The following is a 27,043-nucleotide window of genomic DNA, read 5'->3' on the forward strand; positions in this document are numbered from 1 at the left end:
ATTCCCCTGAATAAATTGAAATCCAGGCGCTTATATGAACTAAATTTGCATACGAAGAATGCATACAACCATAATCACACAGAAATTATAAAAGTATATTCGGTGTTTTATAAAACAAAATGTAAAATCTATCAACACATAATATTGCATTGAAAGAAAATAAGATGCCTTCAGTTAGATTAGCAGCTTTATCCCTTTAAGTCACTTATTTTGAGAATACAGTAAAACTTGTTTTATTGGTCACCTGTATTAGGCAGCCACTTGCTCAAAGCAACCAATCAGCTGACTTCCTGTATAGTCATTTTGTTCTTATTTTTTATGACATAAGCATCCCCCATCTGTAAGCAATCTGGTTATGTATCTCATTAGGCTGGCTGCTAAATACAGAATTGATAGTACATATCTCCTCATTGCTAGTTTATTTTATAGTGATAGAATAGATAGCAGCAATTTCAGCTAGTTACGATATACTTTTAGTGGTGGTCTAGCAATATTCATGCTATTTTTTGTTGTGGCTTTAGATAAATGTTAGACAGTTGTAGGATTAAACATTTAGCCTGCTAATTTTCTTTAATTGACTTGCCCATCATTCAGGTTGGGCAGTACCATTTATCATTTGAAGAGGTGTTTACTGAAAATTTATTGACTGAATTGCGAACACACTGCAGACCATGATCAGACTGCAAGGATGTGCAGGCTGATCTTGGCTTGCACTGGTCGCAAAGGCAGAATCACTTGCTGCCGAGCAGGCTAAAGGTTAAATAATCTTTTTTTTCATATCTCTAGCAATTTTTGATTTTATTGTTTATTTGGGGTTGTTCAAAGTTGTTAAAAATTGTGTAATAAGAATTGCTATATACTGAAATTTACATAACATCTATTATTGTTTTGATAAGTGTTTCACTGTGGGGACATTTGTATTAATAAAATAATCCTTTTAATCAATTTTTTGCAGGTGATTTACAAGACACAAGTTTGTTGATCCATTAAAATCGATTTTATAATGTTAATACTTGAAGATTTTTATAAGTTGGGAATCTCCCAGTGTATTGGTACTTTGATTCAAAGCCAAAATTTTCAAATTATTTTAAGTTGGGGAAATTCCCAATATAAAGATATTTTGGTTCTTTGCCAGGTGGCATGTGTTGAAATTTGATACAATCTTTTAACTTTGTTGTTATGTTTTTGCTCTAGTTAGATATCAAAGATACTTTTTTGAACTCAATGAACCGTCATATTTTTATTTGTGATAAAAAAGCCCTAATAACTATTACTGACTGAATAGCGAACTGTGCAGACCATGGATGTGCAGGCTGATCTTGGTCTGCACTGGTTGCAAAGGCAGAATAACTTGCCGCTAGCAGGCTAAAGATTAAAAATATTATTGATAAATCTTCTGTGATATGCGCTATTTACAATTAGTTCCTGTACACTCTGATTAAGGTAGAAGAACCCAAAGAAAATGAAAATGAAGATAATTTGGAAAATATTTTGGTAAAAACAAAGAAAAGAATGTGTACATGTGATTTACTCAAAGGAAGAAAGTTGCTTCAAACCCAGAATATTTAGTGCAATAATTACAGAAAATGAAAAAAAAATTGAGCCGCGCCATGAGAAAACCAACATAGTACATTTGCGACCGGCATCGATCCTGACCAGACTGCGCAGATGCACTGGCTGGTCAGGATCCATGCTGTTTGCTTAAATGGTTTCTCTAATTGCAGTAGGCTTTGAAAGCGAACAGCATGGATGTGCAGGCTGGTTTGGATCCATGCTGTTGCAAATGCACTGTGTTGGTTTTTTCATGGCACGGCTCATATATTAATTTTAATTTACAGATTTTTTCTTGTAATTTCCTTTTGAGAGGATAAGATTTCAAAACTCATTTTCATGTAAGAGTAAATCTCTTTACATTATCTTAAAAGTATGAAATTAAATGAAAATTCTCAGGGGAGAATGGTAACTTTAATATCACATGTGACTTTAAAGTTCTAGGTTCTTTTCAATTTGAATAATTACAGTTGCCAGTGTTTAAATTTTGTTCCTTTCATGTTGTTGATTTATCATTAAGTTCTTTGAGGTTATTGTAATACATTTTCTTATTGTTATGCTTTTTGGTCTGTTTTCTCAGACTATTTTATTTCACAGTTATTATTGTTATACAAAATTTCTATTAAATAAGAAACAAACATTTTGACCATGATTAAAAGCTGCACAAAACAAACACCACCGATAATTGTGACCCCCTTCCATATTAACCCACCTTCCCCGCCCCATCACAAAAAAAAACATATTAAGTAAATACCAGCATTGTTTTTTGTACAAATTGTTATAAGTTATATTTATTATAAGTTTACATTACTTTTATTTTTGTATATTCACTGACGGAATTTCAAGAATATATATTAAGAATTATTCAGGGGTATGTTATATATATACACAGAGTATTAGAATATATATAATTAGCCACATAATAGCAAAGATAAATATCACTTTAAAGAAAGGGCACCTCTTTGATATATCACTTAGCTTCCTTCAAGAGTCATGGTACACATTTCTTTATCAGAGACTTCAATACTTTTAAGATGAAAAGTATTTAGAGAAAAGTGTGCACAGTATATGTAATATTTTTTTCCAACTTTCTAGGAGGAAGATGAGGTACCGATATTACCTCCCTTGTACATTTCGGAGTTTGTGTTGGAGCCAAACCAGCTTTTGTTCTCTCCAGACATTGAAGAGTTTCAGGAAGGAATTGCTGAGGTCATCAAAAGATTCCAAGATGCAGTCCTCAGTGTGCAGAACCTGGTACCAGACACATACTTTGATGCATTCACAAGGTAAGTCTGCTGGGAACCAAACCAACCTTTCATAATCTCCTGATTTTGAAGAGTTTTTGGAAATTATCATAAGATAATGATGCATTTCACAGTGTTCAGAACCTGGTACCAGACATACAGTTCGTACTTTAATGCATTTACAAGATAAATCTGCTTGTACCCAAACTAACTTTTAAAACTTTCTTCCGAAATAAAAAGAGTTTTATAGTTCAGGATCCAGTTCTCATTGTTCAAAACCTGGTACCTGTCCTTTAGATACATTTACAAGGCACCTCTGTTGACAAACCAAACTTAAGTGTCTTTCTCTAGGTATTTATGAGTTTCAGCTAATTATCTCAGAGTTTAAAACCTCAGACTCCATACACATACATTGTACTTTGATGCAATTCCACAATTTCTGTAAGATTGTGACTAACGTATGAGCATGTGCCACAGTTAGTAATCTTTTTGTTCTTTTTACACAGGCCAATCATTAACAACAAATTTGAAGACAAGTCTTGTGGTGAAGGTCCCAGTCTGGCAACCATGTTTGAAGATGACAAACATCTGCAGACCATTATACACTCAATCAGGGTAGGAATTTACTTATCTCTTATACTGACATTTGAAAACTGATCTTTTACAGAAGTTTGTTTATTAACATTCCAGCCAGTCAACAGAAATAATTTGGAACACACAACTTTATCTTTGTATACTAAGCATGAATTTCTTTCACTGTAACCGTACATTTCATTTAATGTCTTCATCACATCAGGACAAGTATAACAATAAATGAGCTGCTCCATGAGAAAACCAACATAGTGCATTTGCGACCAGCATGGATCCAGACCAGCCTGCGTATCCGCGCAGTCTGGTCGAGATCCATACTGTTCGCTTTCAAAGCCTATTGCAATTAGAGAAACTGTTAACGAATAGCATGGATCCTGACCAGACTGCATGAATGTGCAGGCTGGTCTGGATCCATGCTGGTTGCAAAATGCACTATGTTGGTTTTCTCATGGCGCAGCTCATATCACGATAAATGGAGCTGACATCCTAATATTGATGTACAAAACTTTGGAGTTTGCAAAATTGCACCACATACAAAAGCTGATTGTAGAATAGGTAGTGTTATCCCTTTACTTAGAAATAATTTCAGAGTAAGCATGTGCATTTGTCTTGTAGGAAGCTCTTACTGCAGCATTCAGAGCGGCCAGCCAGTACGCAGACACATTTGAGCCTCACAGAGAGTTCTACAGGGAGAATGAGAGTATGGATCTTGAGGCCATCAAGGATCAGGATCAGGGTATGAAAAGTTTCTGGAGTTATTTATTTTAGCAGCTTAATTCAAATTTCAGATTGAATTTATTTAACACTGGCCATAATGTTTGTTTTCTGTTTTGGTTTTGGATTTACGGTTGTGCAAAAGTTCAGTTATTTTCAAATTGATGAATTTTAAGCATGTACATCTTATTACTGTGAAATCTTTAATTTTGTTCTCATAAAATTGTTTGGATTCATTTAAAATAGCTATTTCCTGAGGATTTCAGATTTTAGGAAATTAAAATTCAAAAATTTTATTTTTCTGTAGGGATTTGGTCATTGGATTGAAACGACCACAAAATGCACAAACTTAGCCCCACTCAAATGAAAATGATTTCATATTTGTTTTGTAGACTAAATATTTTGCATATAAAGTAGTGAACCTTCTCTAGTTTGTGGGGTCCTCCGTGGCTGAGTGGTTAGGGTCGCTGACTTCAAATCACTTGCCCCTCATCGATGTGGGCTCGAGCCTCACTTGGGGCGTTGAATTCTTCATGTAAGGAAGCTGTCCTGCTGGCTTACAGAAGGTTGGTGGTTCTACCCAGAGGCCTGCTTGTGATGAAATAATGCACGGAGGGGCACCTAGGGTCTTCCTCCACCATCAAAGCTGGAAAGTCACCATATGGAAAGTCGCCATATGGCCTATAATTGTGTCGGTGCAACGTTAAACCCAACAAAATAAATAAATAAATTCTCTTATTTGTACAGATGTTGCCTGGTTCAGTGAGGCCCTTGAGAGATACCACGGCCAACACAAGATGGCAGAGGCAATCAAAGAGAAGAGGTCTATAGGAATGTTGCTGGTGGATGCCACAAAGATGAAATCTCTCCTCATACCGTCACCACTGAGATGTCTTAATGTAAGTTCATTTGAATATCTGATATCGTAAATATTTAGATATTTTACCAAGGCTGAAAAGTTGCTGTATTTAAAGTTGGACTATTGCTTTATTTGGTAGAATATTCGCAATTTGTATGACACACGAGACTATTTGTACAAATCAATAATATTGCTTCCTAAAATTTATTTCAACCCGCCAGCTTTAAGGGTCACGGGGTTGTGAGTTTGAACCCTGGGCAGGACGTATGTTCTTAGTAATGATTTGATAAAAGATGTGTCTTTTGTCCTCCACTTCTAATTCATGTTGGGAAGTTGGCAGTTACTTGCGGAGAATAGGTTTGTGCTGGTACAGAATCCAGTAACACTGGTTAGGTTAACTGCCCACTGTTACATAACTGAAGTACTGTTGAAAAACGGTGTTAAACCCAAAACAAACAAACAAGTGATTTTTTTTTCACAGATGGGGACAGAACGTGATAACATTGAAAATATGTCACATTTACTCATAAGTCTAGGTTTTTCTCTTCAAGAATCAGACCTAAATGTGATGCCGCATCTAATAAATGAGTCAGTATGTGAGTCAAAACAGAATACATGAAGTTTATAAGTATAACTGCACCGATCTTTAGTTTTTATGTTTGTATATATCTATACTTGTAGGCTGTGAATGACATGTTGCCTAAACTTGCGAGACGTGAGGTAGATAGATTGATTGCTGAACTACAGGATGCACAGTTCCGATTGGAGAGCACACCAAGCACTACCATAGAGTTTGTGAAGAGCCTGACATTCCTTGATGACATTCAAGTCAGGGTAAGATATGTATGACATTCCTTGATGACATTCAAGTCAGGGTAAGATATGACTGATAATCATTGATGACATTCAAGTCAGGGTAAGATATGACCGATAGTCATTGATGATATTTAAGCCAGGGTTAGATATGTATGACATTCATTGATGACATTCAAGTCAGGGTAAGATATGACCGATAGTCATTGATGATATTCAAGCCAGGGTTAGATATGTATGACATTCATTGATGACATTCAAGTCAGGGTAAGATATGTATGACATTCCTTGATGACATTCAAGTCAGGGTAAGATATGTATGACATTCCTTGATGACATTCAAGTCAGGGTAAGATATGTATGACATTCCTTGATGACATTCAAGTCAGGGTAAGATATGTATGACATTCCTTGATGACATTCAAGTCAGGGTAAGATATGTATGACATTCCTTGATGACATTCAAGTCAGGGTAAGATATGTATGACATTCCTTGATGACATTCAAGTCAGGGTAAGATATGACCGATAGTCATTGATGATATTTAAGCCAGGGTTAGATATGTATGACATTCATTGATGACATTCAAGTCAGGGTAAGATATGACTGATAGTCATTGATGATATTCAAGCCAGGGTTAGATATGTATGACATTCATTGATGACATTCAAGTCAGGGTAAGATATGACTGATAGTTATTGATGACATTCAAGTCAGGGTAAGATATGACTGATAGTCATTGATGACATTCAAGTCAGGGTAAGATATGACTGATAGTCATTGATGATATTCAAGCCACGGTTAGATATGTATGACATTCCTTGATGACATTCAAGTCAGGGTAAAATATGACTGATAGTCATTGATGATATTCAAGCCAGGGTTAGATATGTATGACATTCATTGATGACATTCAAGTCAGGGTAAGATATGACTGATAGTTATTGATGATATTCAAGCCAGGGTTAGATATGTATGACATTCATTGATGACATTCATTAAAGACATTCAGGTCAGGATAAGATATATCTGATGTTCATTGATGATATTCAAGCCAGTCTAAACTATTTTTGATATTCTTTGATGACATTCAAGTCAGGTGAACTTATTTTTGACATTCCTTGGTGACATTCATGTATTGAATAAAACATTTCTGACATTCCTTAATGAGCTTCAAATCAGGGTAATATATTTTGGATTGCTTGATGAATAAGACATAGTAAGATTTTCTAATGTTCTTAGATCTTTCAAAACAGAATGAGCTGAATGACATTCCTTGATGACATTCAAGTCTGGACAAGTTACTTCTGAATTCGCATTCAAGTTGAAATGAGCTATAACCAGAAGTAATTTTAAGAAATGATGCATGTATTTTGTTTTTCTGCTTTCCATTAAAAAAACAAAATAGATTGCACCCTTCAGACAGACTTAAAAATGCGAAAAGAATTTTACTGTCAATGTTATACAACTATTAAACTACAGCAAAACAATGTTGAATTAAATTGTTTTCCATGGAAATGTTAACATTTTCATACCTTCTGCAGAGAGAAGCTTACAAGATTTGAATTGCTATGATTTTATATTTCAGATTGAACCATTGGAGAAGGAGTCTATGGTTGTGAAGGACATGTATGAATTGATTGATGTGTTCCAGGTGCCCACACCTCCCGAGGACTTCGCCGTCTATCAGGTACTGTAAAAGCAGAAATTTTTGTGAGGGTTTGATTTTCGTTTTATTCGCGAGGCCCTACATCTTGCAGAAAAATTAATCCTCGGGTAATATTCACCATTAATATAATTATAATTCAAGTAGGATAACATTTCTTCAAATTTCACAAATATTAAACCTCGCGAACATACTAAAAATTTCAAACTCACGAAATTTTGTCTCAGCGAAAATATGTGCTTTTAAAGTATTCATAATACTAAATACAGTATAACTGCTGACAAAAAAGAATCTTTTAACTAATTTTATTTACTTAATGCACTGCATCAAAGTGTCACCTGTTAAAAAAATTTTGTGAGCTTTTACAAATTTTATTATCTTCTTTTACAGACACTAGGCCCAAGCATCACAAATGTAAGAAATGCCATTGACAAATCGTTGGCGGAGAGAGATGCCAATATAGACAAGTTCTGTACACACCTGGACAAGGATATAGTGGAACTTAGTAAGGAGGTGAAAGAGGTCAAACAGGAAGCGCAGGTAAAATACTTTGAATATCTGTTTAAATTCTGTCAAAAAAGCAGATTGTATTTCGCAAGTGATTACAAACAGGCAGAAAAAAATTCTGTATTGTACCTTTTGTATTGTATGTTGCCAGACTACTTTCATTTCATATGCATGACCTGACACAGTTCTATAAATAGTGAACACAAAAACTTCGCTCATTTCTATTTTAACATGAACAGACATTTAAGATTTCATTCCATAACTAAACATCAAACAAAAAGGTTGAGGTATATAATAAAAGGGTCATTACAACGGTAGCTAGGTCTGGGATTTTTTATTCGGCTCTGGCGGATTTTGCAAGAACAAAAAAACACTTGGCACTTGTCCACCTCTTGAGATCCAATCTGGCAAAATCGAGCTGAATACAGCATTCTAGATTGAGCTACTGTTACAAAAACCCGATTATATCATTGAATACAAAACTCATCTAAAAGCTTTTCACCCACATTTTTGGTGATTTTCATAGTCACATGGTCTGTGTGATAGTAGTGATAAATATAGTGCTAGGGGAGGTAATCCCTGTTGGAAGATGTGTAATAATTGAGTTTTGTTTCTTTTCAGAATCCGATTATTCTGGATGCTAATGCCGAAAAGGAGAAGGTGCAATCTGTACTGAAGAAGCTTCTCACTCAAATGGATGATCTTCAGCAGCGAGCCTTCACTTACAAATCGTACCAGAAAAATTTCAAGGTTTGTGTATTTTTGGGATTAAATGTCTTAAAGGTTCATTCATTTCAAACACATTGCAAATTGAAATTGTGTGTGAAAGGGTGTGTATTAACTTAAAAAGGGTGTGTGAAGGGATGTATATTAGCTCAAAAAATGGGGAGGGCAAGGGTGTATATAAGCTTGAAAAGGATGTGAAATGAGCCGTGCCATGAGAAAACCAACATAGTGGCTTTGCGACCAGCATGGATCCAGACCAGCCTGCGCATCCGCGCAGTCTGGTCAGGATCCATGCTGTTCGCTAACAGTTTCTCTAATTACTATAGGCTTTGAAAGCGAACAGCATGGATCCTGACCAGACTGCGCGGATGCTATGCTATGTTGGTTTTCTCATGGTGCGGCTCAAATGGTTTGTACAATGTATTAGTTCGAAAAGGATGTGTGTATTACCTCAAAGTGTGTGTGTGTGAAAGAATGCATGTAAGCTCAAAAAGGGGAATATGTATTACAAGCTTTAACAGGGTGTGTGTAAGAGTGTGTAATACCTGAAAAAGGGTATCAAGGCAAAAAAACAAACTTCAAAATTATATGAATAGCATAACCTGTTCTTGAATAGACAGAAAAAAATGTGTGCATTATAACCATGATTCAATTATGAAATTTGAATTTTATATTTTGCCAGCTATTTCTACATAGTTTGAAGACTAACAAAGATGCTGGACAGATAATTGTAATTTACCTGGACTGTATATCTCGATATTGTGGTCAAATCTGTATAAATTGCACATGTATATACATGAAATGTGTACGTAATGTTTTGTGGAAAAAAGAAATTTGAGCTGCGCCATGAGAAAACCAACATAGTGGCTTTGTGACCAGCATGGATCCTGATCAGTCTGTATGCATGCTGTTCACCAACGGTTTCCCTAATTGCAATAGGCGTTAAAAGTTAAAAGCATGGATCCTCACCAGACTGCACGGATGCCCAGGCAGGTCTGGATCCATGCTGGTCATACGGTGCGGCTCAATTATGTTTCGATTGCAGGATATTTTAATTTCTGACACACCAGATGTGCTTTAACATCAGGGATATTGGAATCACATTATTAGCCCAAAATTCTCTTAATTATACAGGAATTATTTATCATAATTATATTCAAAATGATACAAGTTATTAAAAGTCTTATTTTCATCTCTGACAGTTGATTATTGCCGAACTTGGCATACTTCAGAATCATTTTAAAGACCTGCTCCAGTCCTACCTTTTAACCTTAAATTGTCACTGAACGAGCATGAAAATCCAGACTATGAACAGTGACGCCTGTCAAAATAGAGTCTATTTTATGTAATATTCTATATAAAATACCTGTGGTTTTGCGTGCTAAAGTGTGGCGCATGGCCGTTAACTGTTACCTATTATAATCATGGGTTGCATACACACAATAGAATTTGAATAGCCACGGAGCAGGGCTTTAATTTTAAGGGACTCATTTTCATGGATCATTCCATGAAATTACTCCTAACAAACAAAATAAAATTTGCATTTATGTCCCATTCAGAATCTTAAATCCATGAATCCATGTTTCCTTTGTGCATATCATGAATTTGTTTTGTGAACAAAATGGAATTGGTGTGGAAGTATTCACAATTTGAATTTTAAATTTGCCATACAAATAGTATAGTGCTATATAAGTGTTTCAGTGTCTGGGTCAGCATACTGCACTATGTAACTCATTTTGAGTAAAATATTCATAATACATGTACTGTTAAATCTTTAAATTTCATGAGGGACTAATTTTCGTGGATTTCTTGGTTGCATAAATCTGCAAAATTTAACCCTGACCCTGCTAAATTTCTACAATGAACTTGTCCATCTTCCAATTTGGACAGTACCAGTTACTATTAAAAGGAGGGCTTACCAAAAAGATACTGACCGAATGGTGAACAGTGCAGATCTTAATCAGACTGTACAGATGTGCAAGCTGATCAAGATCTACACTGGTCGCAAGGCAGAATCAATCGCGTCCAGCATGATAAGGGCTAATGCCAACAAACAAGCAAAATTTCCATTCATTTTATCTTCACAGAATCTCATTCACACTGCGAATAGCACTTTTGACCAAAACCACGAACTTTCATAATTTCATGCTCACGAAATTAAATGATTTTACAGTATACTTCATGTAGTGTCGTGAAAGGCTGCAGTAGTTGTCGAATATTCAGCTTTTTATGGTGTACTGTATTGCCATCACATAATCACAATATTTATATGTCTGTAAATTCATGATTGATTGAACTACCATAGATACCAATGTATAATGCGCACCCGTGTATAATACGCACCCCCAATTTGAGCACTGTCCCTGGGGTAAAAAATGTGTTCATTATACGTGGGTATCTACGGTATTCTAGTATCACATCCTGATCTTTAATAGAAAAAGTAGTATGTTCAGTTATATCTCCTTTCATATCATGATTTGTGATAGAATATAGAAGTTTTTGATATCATACATATTTTTTCAAGTCATGAACTTCATTAGAAACATTCTTTTCAGATATAGACTTAGGATAATTTTCTTGCTTTATATATTGAAATGCACAAGTTTGACAGGCAGCAATATTGAAAGACGTGATTCCTTGTTTCATACTCATTTCATTTTTAATCTGGGTTTACTTACAACTTAATGTTTTTCAAGTCTCTACATGTGAACATTGTTCTGGCAGGTTGAGGTGACAAAGTTTGACGCCCTGGAAGAAGCTCACGCTGAGCTTAAGCTCAAAGAACTGCTGTGGAATGCTATAGATGAATGGGATGGTCTCCTTGCCGACTGGACACAGGTACGCCTCTGTAGTTTAACACTTACCCTTCTAAATTTCTATAATGAATAGGTCCATCTTTTAATTTGTACAATTCCATTTAAAACATTAAGGGGTGCTCACCAAAAAGATACTGACTGAATAGCGAACAGTGCAGATCATGATCAAACTGCATGGATGTCAGTCATTAGGCGAAAATTAATGTTACTTCTTTCAGAACAAGAAAAAAACTTTTTTTTAAAGGATTTTGCTGTATGCCTGTCTGGTCCCTTTACGTTATGTAAACAATATTTTTGTTACATTTATTAACCTAGTAGTATGTTCCTTGTATTTTTTTTGGTATTTAATTTTGAGACCTTTATCCAGAGTACGGAAATATACTTTCACATGAAAATTTGCAAGGATTTTAAACTTAATTTAATTGTGACATTGCCTCAAAGAACTCATCATCTTGTCCACACACAATTTTTTAGCACAGTTAATGTGTTACAGGTGAACTTTGAGACACTTGATCCCGAGCAAATGAGCTCAACAACAATGAAATATGCCAAGTCAGTGATGCAGCTGGAGAAAGGGCTGCCCCCTAATGCTGTCGTACCTAAACTGAAAGAGAAGGTGGAACTGATGAGAGAAAGGGTAAGATTTTATTGTCTTAGGATTTTAATGTAGTAAGAACTTGTAATACAGTTGCACTTTGTTAACTCAAACTTGACAGGACTGGCAATATTTGTTCGAGTGATTGGGTGTTCCAGTTATTGAACAAAATTTATTATACAGTGATTTTTCTGGGACCTGACAATGAGTTCGAGATAAGGGTGGTGTATGAATTATCAGAGTTTGAGTTAACAAAGTTTGACTGTAGTATACCTGAAAAAATTTGAAATTAAGACTTAAATAATTATTTATAAGAAACATAATAGCTACTGACAGTTTCAAGTACTTCACTTCTTGTTCAGGCTTTTCAAAGAACAAAGTAGAATGGAAAAGTGTAAAGTTCAAGATTTAACTTAGGCATTTTAGACTTCAATTCGACATTTTTAGAGGTTTTGTCTTTACACAGCTTTCAAAATGGCTTCCCCATCGATGGGTGTTCAATACGTTTTTCATGTAAGGAAGTAATAGATCTAACTAAGAGATGGTTGGTGGTGCTACCCTGTTGCTGGCTTGCAGTCAAAAGCTGTATGTTGCTTTATGACTGATGTAAACTCGATAAAAAAACCCCAAAAAAAAAAACTTTAAATTGTTCTGATAATGATGACTTTTTTCTGTTACTACAGTTACCTGTTATCACGGATTTGAGAAATCCATGCCTAAAAACGCGTCATTGGGATGTGATAGAGAACATTTTAGAGTACAAATTTACCCCTGAGGACCCCCTCACCCTGGGTAAACTGACTGATATAAATGCATTCAAACATGCAGAAACGCTACAAGAGATATCTGGACAGGCCAGCTCTGAGGCCAGCTTGGAGAGCATTCTGAAAAAGGTGAGGCTTTTCTTCTGATTATGTCATAATATATTCGGTAGGCAGGGTTGTCAGGTCTAATTGAATGTGATCATGTCATTAGCATTTTTGTCCTTTTCGGTAATAGCATAGGATGTACCATGTGATAAAATTGAAATAAATTTTCATGATGATGTGACTGTATGCAGTAAAACAATAATAGTAGTTTGACGTCACAAGGGGATGTGCAAAATACTCGAGTTATCTATGTTGTAGAGCGACTCAAACATAGAATATATCTCTTTTGACCACAAATATTGGTCAAGTTAATCTGGCTGTTCTCTGTATAAACAAAAGTGGCCAGTTGAATGATTTGCCCCTGGAGACACTGCCCTAATTGGTCAAAATATTTCATCAAAAGTTGAAAAATAGGTACTGTATGAAGTACAGCAATGGAAAAGCATTTGAATTGCAAATATTATCTGAAAAATGTCTTTTGCCTTTTTGATATAGAAAATTTTAAAAGTGGAATGTAAGTGGTTAAATCTCTATTAGACATTTTCAATGTTTCAAGTGTTATTAAATTTAGGTTGAGGATGCCTGGAAGGTTACTGAGTTTGTTGTCCTTCCACACAAAGATTCCAAGGACGTATTTATTCTTGGTGGAACTGATGAAATTCAGCAGTTGTTAGACGACAGTAACATCAACGTTGCAACCATCGCAAGTTCTCGACATGTTGGTCCCATCAAACCACGAGTAGAGGAATGGACTCGGCAGTTAGATTTGTTTGGGAAAACTTTGGTATGTTCAAAGAATTAACTTAAAAAAAATAACATACCTATCAGTCATGTCATTTTACTGCTGATTAATTGATATTCTTCTGGAAAATAAACTTTAAAAGAAAAAGTCTATATACAAAGGGATAGGGGCACTGGTCTGGTGGTTAAAGCATTGGACTCTCACCCCATGGATTTGAAACTTCCTGGGTCATTTCCTGGTTTTCCCAGGAAGCCGATTCAAGACTAATTAAAATAGCTTAGGCTTTCATCACAATTGACCTAAAATGAATTGGTATAAGCTGAATAGTCTGACTGTATTTCCTGATCTTTCCAGGATGAATGGTTGGACTGTCAGAGAGCATGGCTATATTTGGAGAGTATTTTCTCGGCACCAGACATTCAGAGGCAGCTGCCAGCAGAAGCCAAGATGTTTATGCAGGTGGACAAATCCTACAAGGATATCATGAGGAAAGTGAACAAAGTGCCATCTGCTATCAGAGCTGGAACACAACCTGGTATGACCAATTAACATTTTATATACTCTCACGAATAATAATTAATTGTCTCCATTTGAATTTAAAAGATTACCAAAAGGTCATACTTCATGGTCACAAAAAGCAACTGACTACCTATAATTATTTTGCGTAACAATGAAAAAGAAAAAAAATCTGAGAAAATATTCAAGAAGTAAGTCCATACACTTAATACATCATTACAGTGTACTGTAAAAGCAGAAATTTTTGCAAGGGTTTACTTTTCGCAATATTTGTGAGGCCCTGAATCTAACGAAAATTAATCCTCGTGTAAATATCCACCATTAGTATAATTCTAATTCAAGTATGATACCATTCTTACAATTTCGCAAATATTAAACCTCGCGAAAATACTCAAAATTTCAAATTCACGAAATTTTGACCCAGCGAAAATATGTGCTTTTACAGTAATATTGAATATTAATTGATTGTAGTGGTGGCATTTAGAATGTGTCAAATGATTTCTGTGTACTTTAGGTTTACTTGAGACTTTCCAGAACAACAATGCCTTGCTTGACCAGATCCAGAAATGTCTAGAGGCATACCTCGAATCCAAGAGAGTTATCTTCCCAAGGTAGGTACATTCTGAAAAAGATGTTATTTCCTAAATGTATAATGTAAACAAGGACATATTTAATTTTGTAGCTGTTTTAATGTGCAAATATAAGCAAACGATGCACAGTTATTATCAGATTTTATCTACATTAAGGGGCCTCTGTGGCCAACTGGTAAGGTTGCTGACGTCAAATCACTTGCCCCTTACCAATGTGGATTCGAGCCTCAATCGGGGCATTGAATTTTTCATATGAGGAAGCCATCCATCTGGCTTACAGAAGGTTGATGCTTCTACCCAGGTGCCCGCTCATGATCCTCCACTATCAGTGTTGGAAAATCACCATATGACCTATAATTGTGTCGGTGCGATGTAACCCAACAAAACAAAATGAGCCGTGCCATGAGAAAACCAACATAGTGGCTTTGCGTCCAGCATGGATCCAGACCAGCCTGCGCATCCACGCAGTCTGGTCAGGATCCATGCTGTTCGCTTTCAAAGCCTATTGCAATGAGAGAAACCATTAGCGAACAGCAAGGATCCTGACCAGACTGCGCGGATGCGCAGGCTGGTCTGGATCCATGCTGGTCGCAAACCCACTATGTTGGTTTTCTCATGGCACAGCTCAATTATGACCTATAATTGTGTCGGTGTGATGTAACCCAACAAAACAAAGTAAACTTTAATACAATACATAAAATTGTTTGGACATGCCAAATTTATGTTAAGATACCATATCAGGGACACACCATAAATGAAAGCTACTTCTGTCAATGAAAATACTATAATTATGCCTATTTTGATTTGTTTCAGATTTTACTTCTTGTCCAACGATGAGTTGCTTGAGATTCTGGCACAGACCAGGAACCCCCTGGCTGTACAACCACATCTTAGGAAATGTTTTGATGCCATTGCTAAGCTTGAGTTCGGAATACAAGCTTCTGATGGAAAGTCTACTCCGGAAGGTTTGTTACACAGTGTCTTGCAGATTTATCAATCTTTTTTTTACATAATTGAACATAAAAGATTTTCGTTAAGAATTAGACACTTTAAGAATTAGACAAATTTGTCAGATAGACAAAAAACACCATAGTCTTTAGACAATGCATTTGTTAACACACTCCTGAAGAAAGTTTATAAAAAAGTTAGTGCCTTCTCCAAAAAATGTTGGCCAAACAGTTTATATGTTTATAACTGTTCCAGTATTTGAATTGTACTGAAAGCCTTCAGCTGTATATTCATCTTCTGTGGCAGTAATGAGGCCTGTCAGTTGTAATCTTGCGATTTCTTGCTTCTGTAGTCGGCCTTGATTATAATAGATAGATTTTGAGTTTACTGATCCAGGTCTACTTTTGACCCTTGATTGTATTCTACAGGCGAACCTGAGGAGATACAGTACACCAATGACATTCAGGCCATGATTTCACCAGAGAATGAAAAAGTCAGTCTAGGAAAGGTAAATGTCATTAAAATTTGCAACTTCAGTTCTTATACCTCCCAAACTTCGTCCGTTTTGCTGGACTTGGTTTATTGCAAATGCATACAGATGAAAGTTTGCTAAGCTGTTGGTAGTTGCAAAATTCACATTTATGTAAAGTTTCATTACATTTTGTGCTTACCCAACATTGATGGAGCAAAAAGAAGATTTGGCATATACATTCTTAAGTTTCAGACTTTAAAAGGGTTGTTGAATATGGACCCTGATCAAAAATGTTCTTTGAATTCAGTATTTTCATGTATGGTGACTTTTAGGAATTTCATGGTTTTCTAAATCAAATAAAATTATATTTCAACAAATAAATGAAATTCCAATTATTTCATCTAAAATTTTATATGATTGTGAATTCCTGACCTGAAAAAAAAAACACAGCCATTTTGGCAGAAATTAAATTATTTTATGGAAGCTGGAGTAATTTGTAAGAGCTTCTTTTTTATATAAAATCAGTATGTATTAATAATGATCAATTCAGCAATCATTGCACACTCAAAAAAAATTTTTTAATGAGTTATTTTTAATTTTGCTTATATTGAACTGTGGTAATTATATAATACATCTACCTATCAGGGACTGAAAGCCAGAGGCAATGTTGAGGAATGGTTGGGCAAAGTGGAAGAAGCTATGTTCTCCAATTTACGTAAACTGACAAAATTTGCCATCACAGACTTCGAGAGACGTCCACGTAAAGAATGGGTTGTCTCCCATTGTTCTCAGGTAAAACAATTTCTGTTGTGTTGCCAGTGTGAAACAGAAATGAAATGAACTACAGATATGTTTAGTTTTGTCTGGTCAAGAAAGTAGAAAGTCAGTTTCATAAAATTGCCTTCTTTTGTTACATTGAAAAATAAGTCAATGATAAAGCTTTCTACAAAAAACTATATGACAAAAAGTACTGTGTTACAGTCTGAAGCAAAGCTCCAAGGCTACAAATCTGCAATTGCAGACCAGTCACTGAATGCAGCCTTCCCATTGGTCAGTTTCAAAAGTGTGCTGAGGAACAACCAATCAGATGCTAGAGTTTCTAGACTGGTCTCCACATTTAGTGTTCTAATCCTAGAACCATGACATTTTCTGATACTTCCTGTTTGTTTGACTATTGACCTACTGTTTTATCCATCTTTTCAATAACAAAGTTGAAATATTAATGGAATCTTTAACCCTTACCCTGCTAAATTTCTATAGTGAACTTGTCCATCTTTCAGTTTGGACATTACCATTAACTGTTTAAAGGAGTGCTTTCCAAAATGATACTGACTGAATGGCGAACAGTGCAGATCTTGATCAGACTGCATGGATGTGCAGGCTGATCATGATCTGCACTGGGCGCAAAGGCAGAATCAATCGTGTCCAGCATGATAAGAATTAATACAGGTTATACCTATTACTAGCACAACATTGCTGCTTTCATTGTTTTATGGGGTTGTTTTAATAGGAGAGTAATTGTGCGCTAACAGAGAGATTCTCACATTCACTCTCTGAAGTCACCTTTTTACATATATACCAAAAGGAAATGACCTCAGCTTCATGAAACCATGTTGACATTTCCGCACATTTCATGAAAATATGTTAACATTTATTATCGGTATATTCACTTTTAAGTTTTTAATTGTTTTATGCTAGAATAGCATTAACACATGTAAGTTTTGTGTTATAACATTGCAGAATCCCTCAGGATACTTTGGTATTCTTGTCCCTTGGGTTTCTGCAGGTGTTATAACAGGATAAAACGTGTTATCCATACAATTAACCTGTCTTGAGCAATAAATCCTTTCAAACAAACTTAGTGTAAGCCTTCCCAGAAGCATTGCTCTAGAGAGATAGCACTTTATAAGCAAAATTAATCACATTTTTAACCTTTACCCTGCTAAATTTCTAAAATGGACTGGTCCATCATTCAATTTGGGCAGTACCACTTATTGTTCAAAGGGTCGTTCATTGTAAATTTACTGACTGAATAGCAAACAGTGCAGACTATGATCAGACTGCAAGGATGTGCAGGCTGATCATGATCTGCACTGGTCACAAAGGTAGAGTCAGTCGTGTTCGGCATGATAATGGATAAATCAATATGAATCTGTTATTACAGGTTGTATTGACAGTATCGCAGCTGATCTGGTGTAGAGACGTCACAGAGATCCTAGAGGGCGAGGAGTCTGACAGACTTGAGGGCATGAAGGATTTTGAACAGAAAAATTTCAAGGTAACTATAGATTTGAAATTTTTTGGGGTATTTATAGATTTGAAAAATATTAGGTTAAATATAGATCTGAAAAAATGTTTTGGTTAATATAGATTTAATGCTTCTTAATGAAGCTGTGACTTGTTAAGATATTCCTGAACCTTTTAGTTTGTCTTAATCTTGAACCTGCTATATTTCTATAATGGACTGGTCCATCTTTCAGTTTGGACAGTACCACTTATTACTCAAAGGGGTTTTCACTGAAAATTGACTGACTGAATAGCGAACAGTGCAGACCATGATCAGACTGCATGGATGTGCAGGCTGATCTTGGTCTGCACTGGTCGCAAAGGCAGAATCATCTGCCGCCAGCAGGCTAAGGGTTAATCTTGAACCAATTTTCTGTAAAATGATATGGTATGCAAATATAGCTTGATATTCAAACATTTATTCATGTAACTGAGACCCTAACCTACATTTTCTAATTTTGTAGGATTTGAACGAGTTGGCTGCAATTGTACGTGGAGAGCTGCCCAAGTTGTCCCGTGCCATTTTGTGTGCCCTGATCACAATAGATGTACACGGACGTGACATGATAACCGGAATGGTGAAAAGTCAGGTACGTATATTTCTTTATACCAGGAATAGTTTGTTGTTTCGGTTTTAACCTCAGTGTTTCTAAATACAGGTGAACCTGCCATAGTGGTTACCTATATTAACCTTTAGCCTGCTGATTCTGCTTTTGCGACCAGTGCAGACCAAGATCAGCCTGCACGTCCGTGCTGGCTGATCATGGTCTGCACTGTTCGCTATTCAGTCAGTAAATTTTCATTGAACACCCCTTCAGAAAATATATGGTACTGCCCAAATTGAATGATGGACCAGTCCATTTCAGAAATTTAGCAGGCTAAAGGTTAAGTGGCTACTTACCTCAAGCAGCCGGTCACCTAACTTACGAAATTGAAATTTTGTTATGATTTCAACTTGTCTTAAGAAGCCCCCTGCCTTAAGCATTTAGATTGTGTAGCTTCCTTGACTGGCTGCTTAATAAAGGTTTTACAGTATCAATCTAATTAACATAACAATTAACAAATATTAATCACTAAATACTTTATATAAATGACAGTCCTTGTCTGTTTAAATGCTATTTTTATTTGATACTATATTGTACTGAACAGTGTTTAATAACATTTTGTTATTTACGAAAAAAAATTGAGTCAAAAATTATATTTTGAGCAATTTTTACAGTTAAGAGGTTTTTGATAAACAGTTTACTAATTTTCTTAACTATTTTTCTCTGAAAAGGCACAGACTGGAAATTATTATTTTTCATTGATTTTGAGTATAGGCAAGAAAAAAGTACATCCAAAAATAGATTGAAGGAATGAATGGCTAAAGTCAACTGCTTTTTTTTTCAGTTAAATTATCTTTTAATGGGGATAATAATAATAACACCACTTACCTTATTAAACAATTATCACCAAGTCTTTTTTCTGTGTTAATAATACTGTAAAAGCAGAAATGTTCGCCAGGGATTAATTTTCGCTTTATTCGCTAGGCCCTACATCTCGCGAAAATTAATCCTCGCATAAATATTCACCATTAGTATATTTCAAATTCAAATAGGATATAAGTTTTATAATCTCGCGAATATTAAACCTCGCCAATATACCCAGAAATTCAAATTTGTGAAATTTTTACCCAGTGAAAATGTGTGCTTTTACAGTATTAAGAATGTATAAAAGTTTAATTTTATCCTGAAGTGTGTTTGTCTGTCCAAAACAGTGTTACTTGTTGTCTACAACTGCTTTACTAATATGTCATATTTTCTCCCATTTTTCCAGCGTGTAAGTGTATAAAACGCACATAGAAAAGAGGAATGATATAAATTATATAGCAGCATGCAATTTTATATTGTATAATCATATCATACTCATTATATACCTTTTTTTATTATAAGTACGCTCAGTCATACGGGACAGAATTCTGTAACCCTACGCCAGAAACCGGAAATGCGCACCAGAACTCGTGACTGGCATTATAATACTTGCCCTGTGAATAACTGGAAGCATGCGCAGTTATTTTTAGATACATAACAAACAACTTGCTGACTGGCAATGTCACACTTTAAGTGTTTTTTGCTGCCTTAAACCTATATTAGTACTCAGGCTACGCACTTGTGTCAATATGGGTTTTGTACGGACAAAAACCACTTTATAATAAAACATGCCAATGCCAATTCGAGGGCTGAGTATGAAAGTATTGTATCTTATTCTTTATTTATATACTGTTACAATAGTTCCTCGCTCAGCCGTCAATTTACTATTTGTGTATGATATTTTAGCAGACAACAAGTTTGATTTCATACAGTATAATTGTTTTTTCCCTTCATTTATAGTTGTAGTATTATATCATTCAACTGTGAGTTACTATTTTATAAGGTTAATTTTTTATTCTCAAAAGTTCTGCACTTAAAGGGATGTTTTTGTATATTTAAATAACACTTTAGACCAGCATTATCACATACTAGATAGAACAGGGATTTATCAAAAGAGTGAATTATCACATACTAGATAGAACAGGGATTTGTCAAAAGAGTGAATTATCACATACTAGATAGAACAGATTTATCAGAATGGTGAATTTGTGGAATGGTTATGGAAGTAGAAGCAGTTTCATAAAAAATAGTCTGGTTTATGCATTAATTTGGTTGGGGTTTAAGGTTGTTTTCATGCACACCAGACTAGCTTTCCAGTAATTTTACCCATGCGGGCAAAATCCATCTGGCACTCGCGCGCAAGATTACTCTCGTGCTGTTAATAACAACTAAGATTTGTGCACTGACTACATATTTTTTGTGATACTCAAATTCAGTAAAAAGCAGATACCTTGATGATAGTTGTTCCAAGTATAGTATATTTTTCAATTCATATGACATAGTGTTTCATCTGTACTGATTTTCATTTCCAATGCATGTTGTTTTTTTTATTACTTTCATCAGAATTGCATGACTTTATATTCTCTCTTGTAATATCTACATATTTATGGATATGTATAATAGATATATAGTACGAACTCTGTGTGTTGATTCCTTATGCATGATAAATCTACCCTTTAATTCTAGCTCCTCCCATGTAACATTTTATCATTGTGAAATGCTACTTACATGCATTTTACAGAGACATTTGTTCTGTGCTTTATTTTTTGAAAAAGGCAACACTTTAATTGTTGTCATTTAGGGGAGAGGTGGTCTAGCGGTAATGTGTTGGTCACTGAATCCCGAGGTTGTAGGTTTGAGCCCAAGTGGGGTCATGACCCTTCGTCATATGACACAAGTACTGGTTTTTCAAGGAAGCAGATTGAATATGATTCTAATAAGCTTCTGGCTTTCATCACATTCAAGCTGAAATAAATTAGTATAAGATAGAATTAATTAAAAAATGGACATACAAAAAATTATTTATTGCTCTTTCAGACTTTGAACTGATTTGAACACAGTAATTTTAACAGAATTTTATGTAAAAATGTATCATAGCTGAAAGCATGGTTTTCTGTTGCTATTATCTGGCCTTCATTGATTATATTTGGAAACAAATTTACATTAATTTAGTATTGTTTTACTACATTTTACTTTGTAACAAACTTATCTCTGTATAAGTAAGAGTTACTTCCCTAATACTAACAATTTCATTTACAGTTGAACTTTCAAAATGCTCAAGTTATCCAACATATTGGTGATTTCATCATCATTGTTGGTCGAGCTAGCCGTGTTTGCTGTGTTTACCTTTAATTCTACATCTTGTTATGTATAATTTATTGTTGCAGATGTCATATGTTCATATGCCATTTATTTAAAAAAAGGAATGAATTTTCTGGTCATTTCTCCATGTTCAGCAAAAAAAACATACGTTTAATTTAAATGCACGTGTTCTTGTGATATTTACAGTGCGACTCCATAGACAACTTTGAATGGCAGAAACAGCTGCGATATTACTGGGACGTGGAACTAGACAACTGTGTAGTGAAGATGTCCAACTCTATGTATATTTACGGTTACGAATATCTCGGAGCATCTCCTCGTCTTGTCATCACTCCACTTACAGTATGTATTTTTCAGTATTACCTGCTTATACTTGTCTCATTTTATGCTTACTGTTCAAAGAAGAAGCGAAACATTTCAAAAGTCTCCATCTATGTTTTATGGTCCATTAAGTAGAAGCAAAATATTTCAAAAAATGAATGCCTTTTTTTGAAAAGACAACTGTAAGAGGCATCTTTTCGAAACAAAAAGTTATATGCTTGTCATAAGTCTGTCTCCCTACTGACAAAAAGATATGCAGCCCTTGTCAGAGAAATTTTTCTTAAGAAATTGACAATGCAGTTTTGTGATTGATAAATGTTTGATGCTTTTTGTTGACATTTGTTGGTAAAACATTCAATATGTGGCCAAATATTTTTAAACAGAAAAGTATGGAGTAGTTATCTTATGAAAGACTTGGTACATTAAAACTTTTTATAATGCTTTGACTATTTTAGGATCGTTGCTACCTGTGCCTTATGGGAGCTCTGCAGCTGGATCTGGGTGGTGCGCCAGCTGGACCTGCTGGTACCGGAAAGACGGAGACCACCAAGGATCTCGCCAAATCCCTCGCCAAACAGTGTGTCGTCTTCAACTGCTCCGATGGTCTGGATTACAAGGTTTGTACTTTGTTTAAACACTATCATTATACTATTATATTTTCTGTGTTTTTATATTTTTCTTTCACACTTTCCCACATTTTATTAAAAAAAAACAACATCTACATAATTCCCACTCAGGCAAACTGCCAGTCAAACTGCACAGTCAGATTGATAGAATGGCAGTGAAAGGTGTAACGTATCTCACAACTGCTAGCACTAGCTAAAGCAGACCTCTATTATATAATTATATTATGATATTTTAACATAGTTTAAAAGATAGAACGGTGATAAATATAGCACCATAGCAGTTGGCTTCTTCTCTAAGTTGAACTAAAAATGTCTCGCTTCAATTTCATTATATAAATATTAAAACAACAAAACAAAAAATAAACACACTAAATATCTATTATTTTGTTATCATTCTGCACAAGATTTTACTGTTGTTGTCAATATTTTAGAATTATAACATCTTGAAATTTCCAGAAATTACCTGTTTTTGTGTCAGAATTATACAATTTTTTCCTTATCCAAAATGCTTATCATATCATGATATGTTTTGACAGATGATGGGTCGATTTTTCTCTGGTCTGGCTCAGTCAGGGGCTTGGTGCTGTTTTGATGAGTTTAACAGAATTGACATTGAAGTTCTTTCCGTGATTGCGCAACAGTTGATCACCATCAGAAATGCGAAAGCAGCCAAGGTAGGGAACTCTTGTTGCATTCAAATGAATAAATATACAGATTGAATTTAGCATTTTTAGCTTTGAAATGGTATCGTGCTTTGGGATATTTTGGCATGATTCAGTTTAGGATGATTTTATCAAAATGCAATTGTTTTTATTTAGTGTGTGTACTGTTCACCATTTAACATATTTTACAATTAACTTTTATATCTTGTCAAATTTTGGGTCAAGCGAAGTGAAGTAAAATTGGGTGAACTACTTCTTGTGTCCAAAATATCCCTAAGTAAAAGAAAGTTTTCTCTAAATTTTACACTTTTAAAATGAGCCACGTCATGAAAAAACCAACATAGTGGCTTTGTGACCAGCATGGATCCAGACCAGCCTGTGCATCTGCGCAGCCTGGTCAGGATCCATGCTGTTCGCTAGCAGTTTCTCTAATTCCAGTAGGCTTTGAAAGCGAACAGCATGGATCCTGACCAGACTGCGCGAATGCGCAGACTGGTCTGGGTCCATGCTGGTCGCAAACCCACATGGCGCGGCTCATATAAGGGTGACTGCAACATTAGAACATGGCTTTGAAAGGATAGGGTTAATTTAGAATGTAGACATTTTCAAGGTATGAAAGTATGGGCATTAATTTTGTGATCATTCAACGTAATTTATTAATCGGTTTTTTTTTGTTTTTTTTTTCAAAATCATTTTTGAAGAGAAAGGCTCGCGGTGACCCTAAGACAGAAGCACAGGTACATGTGCCTAGTGTAACAAACACAGTATTGTACAATTTGTGTATAGCATAGGTGTAAAAAATAACCCGTCAAACAAAATTACATGTAAATAATGAAAACTCTTGTGTTGTATGGTTGTATTGTTTCTTTATTACAATGACCCTTGAACTTAGATAATTCAAACATCACTCTTCACTTGAACTCATGGGCAAGTCCTGGCAAAATCCCAGTGTAATGTATCTTATATGTTGGCTCAAACTACCGATAACTCGAACCAATTTTGTCGGTCCCTATGAGTTTGAGATATTGAAGTTCAACTGTACAGTAAGTAATTGAATTCCTTCGGTTTTCTTAAATTATTGGCAGCAATTTCCTACATGTATATAAAGAATATATTGCCATAATGCATCATATGATAGTAAACTGTAAATCTTGAATATAGCAAACCGCAATGTACTTTAAGAAGCTGGTAAAAAGAATGGTTGGTAAATGGTAACTAGATTATAGATATAAGATTTAAGTATGATTTCAAGACATGCCCTGTTGAAATGAAGTCACACCACTCCAATATGAGGACAGAATTCAACCATAAGAAAAAACTCAGCCAGTAAAAAATGCTCGGCCATTACATAAAAATTAATAACACTAGCAGAGAACAGGAGTTTTTGAAGCATGAACATTTTGCAATCAGGAAAATTTCTCTTCTTAGGCCTAAAAAATAGTGTTTGTTTCCGGTAACATGCCCCAAAAAATAGGGTAGGTAGGTAGGAACATAAGAATATTTAGGGTCGTGGCAAATGTTTAGGGTAGGTCGGGATACCGGAAACAAGCATTTTTAGCTGGACTATTCATAGAATAGTAGAGCTATTGGACTCGCCCATGCGTCGGCGTCCGCATCGGCGTCCGCGTCCCGATTTTGGTTAAGGTTTTGTATGTAAGCTGGTATCTCAGTAATCACTTGTGGGAATGGATTGAAAGTTCACACACTTATTCACTGTGACAAACTGACTTACATTGCACAGGTTCCATAACTCTTTTTTGCTTTTTTACAAAATTATGCCCCTTTTTCGACTTAGAAATTTTTGGTTAAGGTTTTGTATGTAAGCTGGTATCTCAGTAACCACTTGTGGAAATGGATTGAAACTTCACACACTTATTCACTGTGACAAACTGACTTACATTGCACAGGTTCCATAACTCCTTTTTGCTTTTTTACAAAATTATGCCCCTTTTTCAACTTAGAAATTTTCGGTTAAGGTTTTGTATGTAAGCTGGTAACTCAGTAACCACTTGTGGGAATGGATTGAAAGTTCACACACTTATTCACTGTGACAAACTGACTTACATTGCACAGGTTCCATAACTCTTTTTTGCTTTTTTACAAAATTATGCCCCTTTTTCGACTTAGAAATTTTTGGTTAAGGTTTTGTATGTAAGCTGGTATCTCAGTACTTACTAATGGGAATGGATTGAAACTTCACATACTTGTTCACTGTCATGATCTGACATGCACTAAGCAAGTCCCGTAACTCTACTCTTTTTTTTTCAAAATTATGCCCCTTTTTCGACTTAGAAATTTTTGGTTAAGGTTTTGTATGTAAGCTGGTATCTCAGTACTTACTAATGGGAATGGATTGAAACTTCACATACTTGTTCACTGTCATGATCTGACATGCACTAAGCAAGTCCCGTAACTCTACTCTTTTTTTTTCAAAATTATGCCCCTTTTTCGACTTAGCAGTTTTTGGTTAAATTTTTGTATGTAATCTGATATCTCAGTATCCACTAATTGGATTGGATTGAAACTTCACACACTTGTTCACTGTCATGATCTAACATGCACTGTGAAGGTCCCATAACTCTACTTTGCATTTTTACAAAATTATGCCCCTTTGACTTAGCAGTTTTTGGTTAAGTATTTGTATGTAAGCTGGTATCTCAGTGTCCACAAATTGGAAAGGATTGAAACTTCACACCTTTGTTCACTGTCATGATATGACATGCAGTACAGAGGTTCAATACCTCTACTTTGCATTTTACAAAATTATGCCCCTTTTTTGACTTTTGTATTCATTCAATTGACAAGGCTGTTGAATAGTCGAGCGTTGCTGTCCTCCGACAGCTCTTGTTTTTTTAGGCCTTAACACTGGTGAATGCGCATAATGAATATTGAATGTAACATTTCTGTACTACTATTTTGTTTCTTTTTGAAAGAAAGAACTTTTAGAGATTTATGGTCAACGATATACCAGAAAAAAAGAGGTAGTTCTGTATATCTCACAATTTAGAATGGCAAAAATTCAAAATGCATGGCATTGGCAAACAAATGTGTAAACGGTTTTCAAAAAGCTCATGTATAATTATTTTAAACATACTACACTTGTATTCAATGGATATGCACTGCATTTGTGTACTTGTTTGTAAAACTGTAGTATCACATTGTAATACTGTCAGTACGTATTTTCAGCAAAGAATGCAT

General features: G+C 35.2%; 1 protein-coding gene across 5 annotated transcripts in view; it reads left to right on the forward strand.

The window, feature by feature from the left end:
• The window catches only part of LOC123542745 (dynein axonemal heavy chain 6-like), an 86,428-nt gene that overhangs the window by 11,763 nt on the left and 47,622 nt on the right, over positions 1-27,043 (forward strand). For 2 of the 5 annotated variants that reach the window (XM_053531109.1, XM_053531111.1), the window contains 22 exons: positions 2,647-2,837; positions 3,302-3,410; positions 4,002-4,122; positions 4,848-4,999; positions 5,641-5,793; positions 7,361-7,462; positions 7,829-7,978; positions 8,567-8,695; positions 11,396-11,509; positions 11,981-12,124; positions 12,766-12,975; positions 13,523-13,735; positions 14,048-14,228; positions 14,724-14,820; positions 15,613-15,764; positions 16,176-16,255; positions 16,865-17,011; positions 18,384-18,497; positions 18,970-19,095; positions 22,423-22,578; positions 23,013-23,174; positions 23,720-23,857. In XM_053531109.1, coding sequence (XP_053387084.1) covers positions 2,647-2,837; positions 3,302-3,410; positions 4,002-4,122; positions 4,848-4,999; positions 5,641-5,793; positions 7,361-7,462; positions 7,829-7,978; positions 8,567-8,695; positions 11,396-11,509; positions 11,981-12,124; positions 12,766-12,975; positions 13,523-13,735; positions 14,048-14,228; positions 14,724-14,820; positions 15,613-15,764; positions 16,176-16,255; positions 16,865-17,011; positions 18,384-18,497; positions 18,970-19,095; positions 22,423-22,578; positions 23,013-23,174; positions 23,720-23,857 — 3,141 coding nt within the window. Of the gene's footprint in view, positions 1-1,443; positions 1,495-2,646; positions 2,838-3,301; positions 3,411-4,001; positions 4,123-4,847; positions 5,000-5,640; positions 5,794-6,590; positions 6,614-6,681; positions 6,696-7,360; positions 7,463-7,828; positions 7,979-8,566; positions 8,696-11,395; positions 11,510-11,980; positions 12,125-12,765; positions 12,976-13,522; positions 13,736-14,047; positions 14,229-14,723; positions 14,821-15,612; positions 15,765-16,175; positions 16,256-16,864; positions 17,012-18,383; positions 18,498-18,969; positions 19,096-22,422; positions 22,579-23,012; positions 23,175-23,719; positions 23,858-27,043 lie in introns of those variants that run through there. The other 3 variants (XM_053531110.1, XM_053531113.1, XM_053531112.1) reach the window with 3 other exon arrangements.

The sequence above is a fragment of the Mercenaria mercenaria genome, chromosome 19 (assembly GCF_021730395.1).
Source record: "Mercenaria mercenaria strain notata chromosome 19, MADL_Memer_1, whole genome shotgun sequence".
Taxonomy (NCBI): Eukaryota; Metazoa; Mollusca; class Bivalvia; order Venerida; family Veneridae; genus Mercenaria; species Mercenaria mercenaria.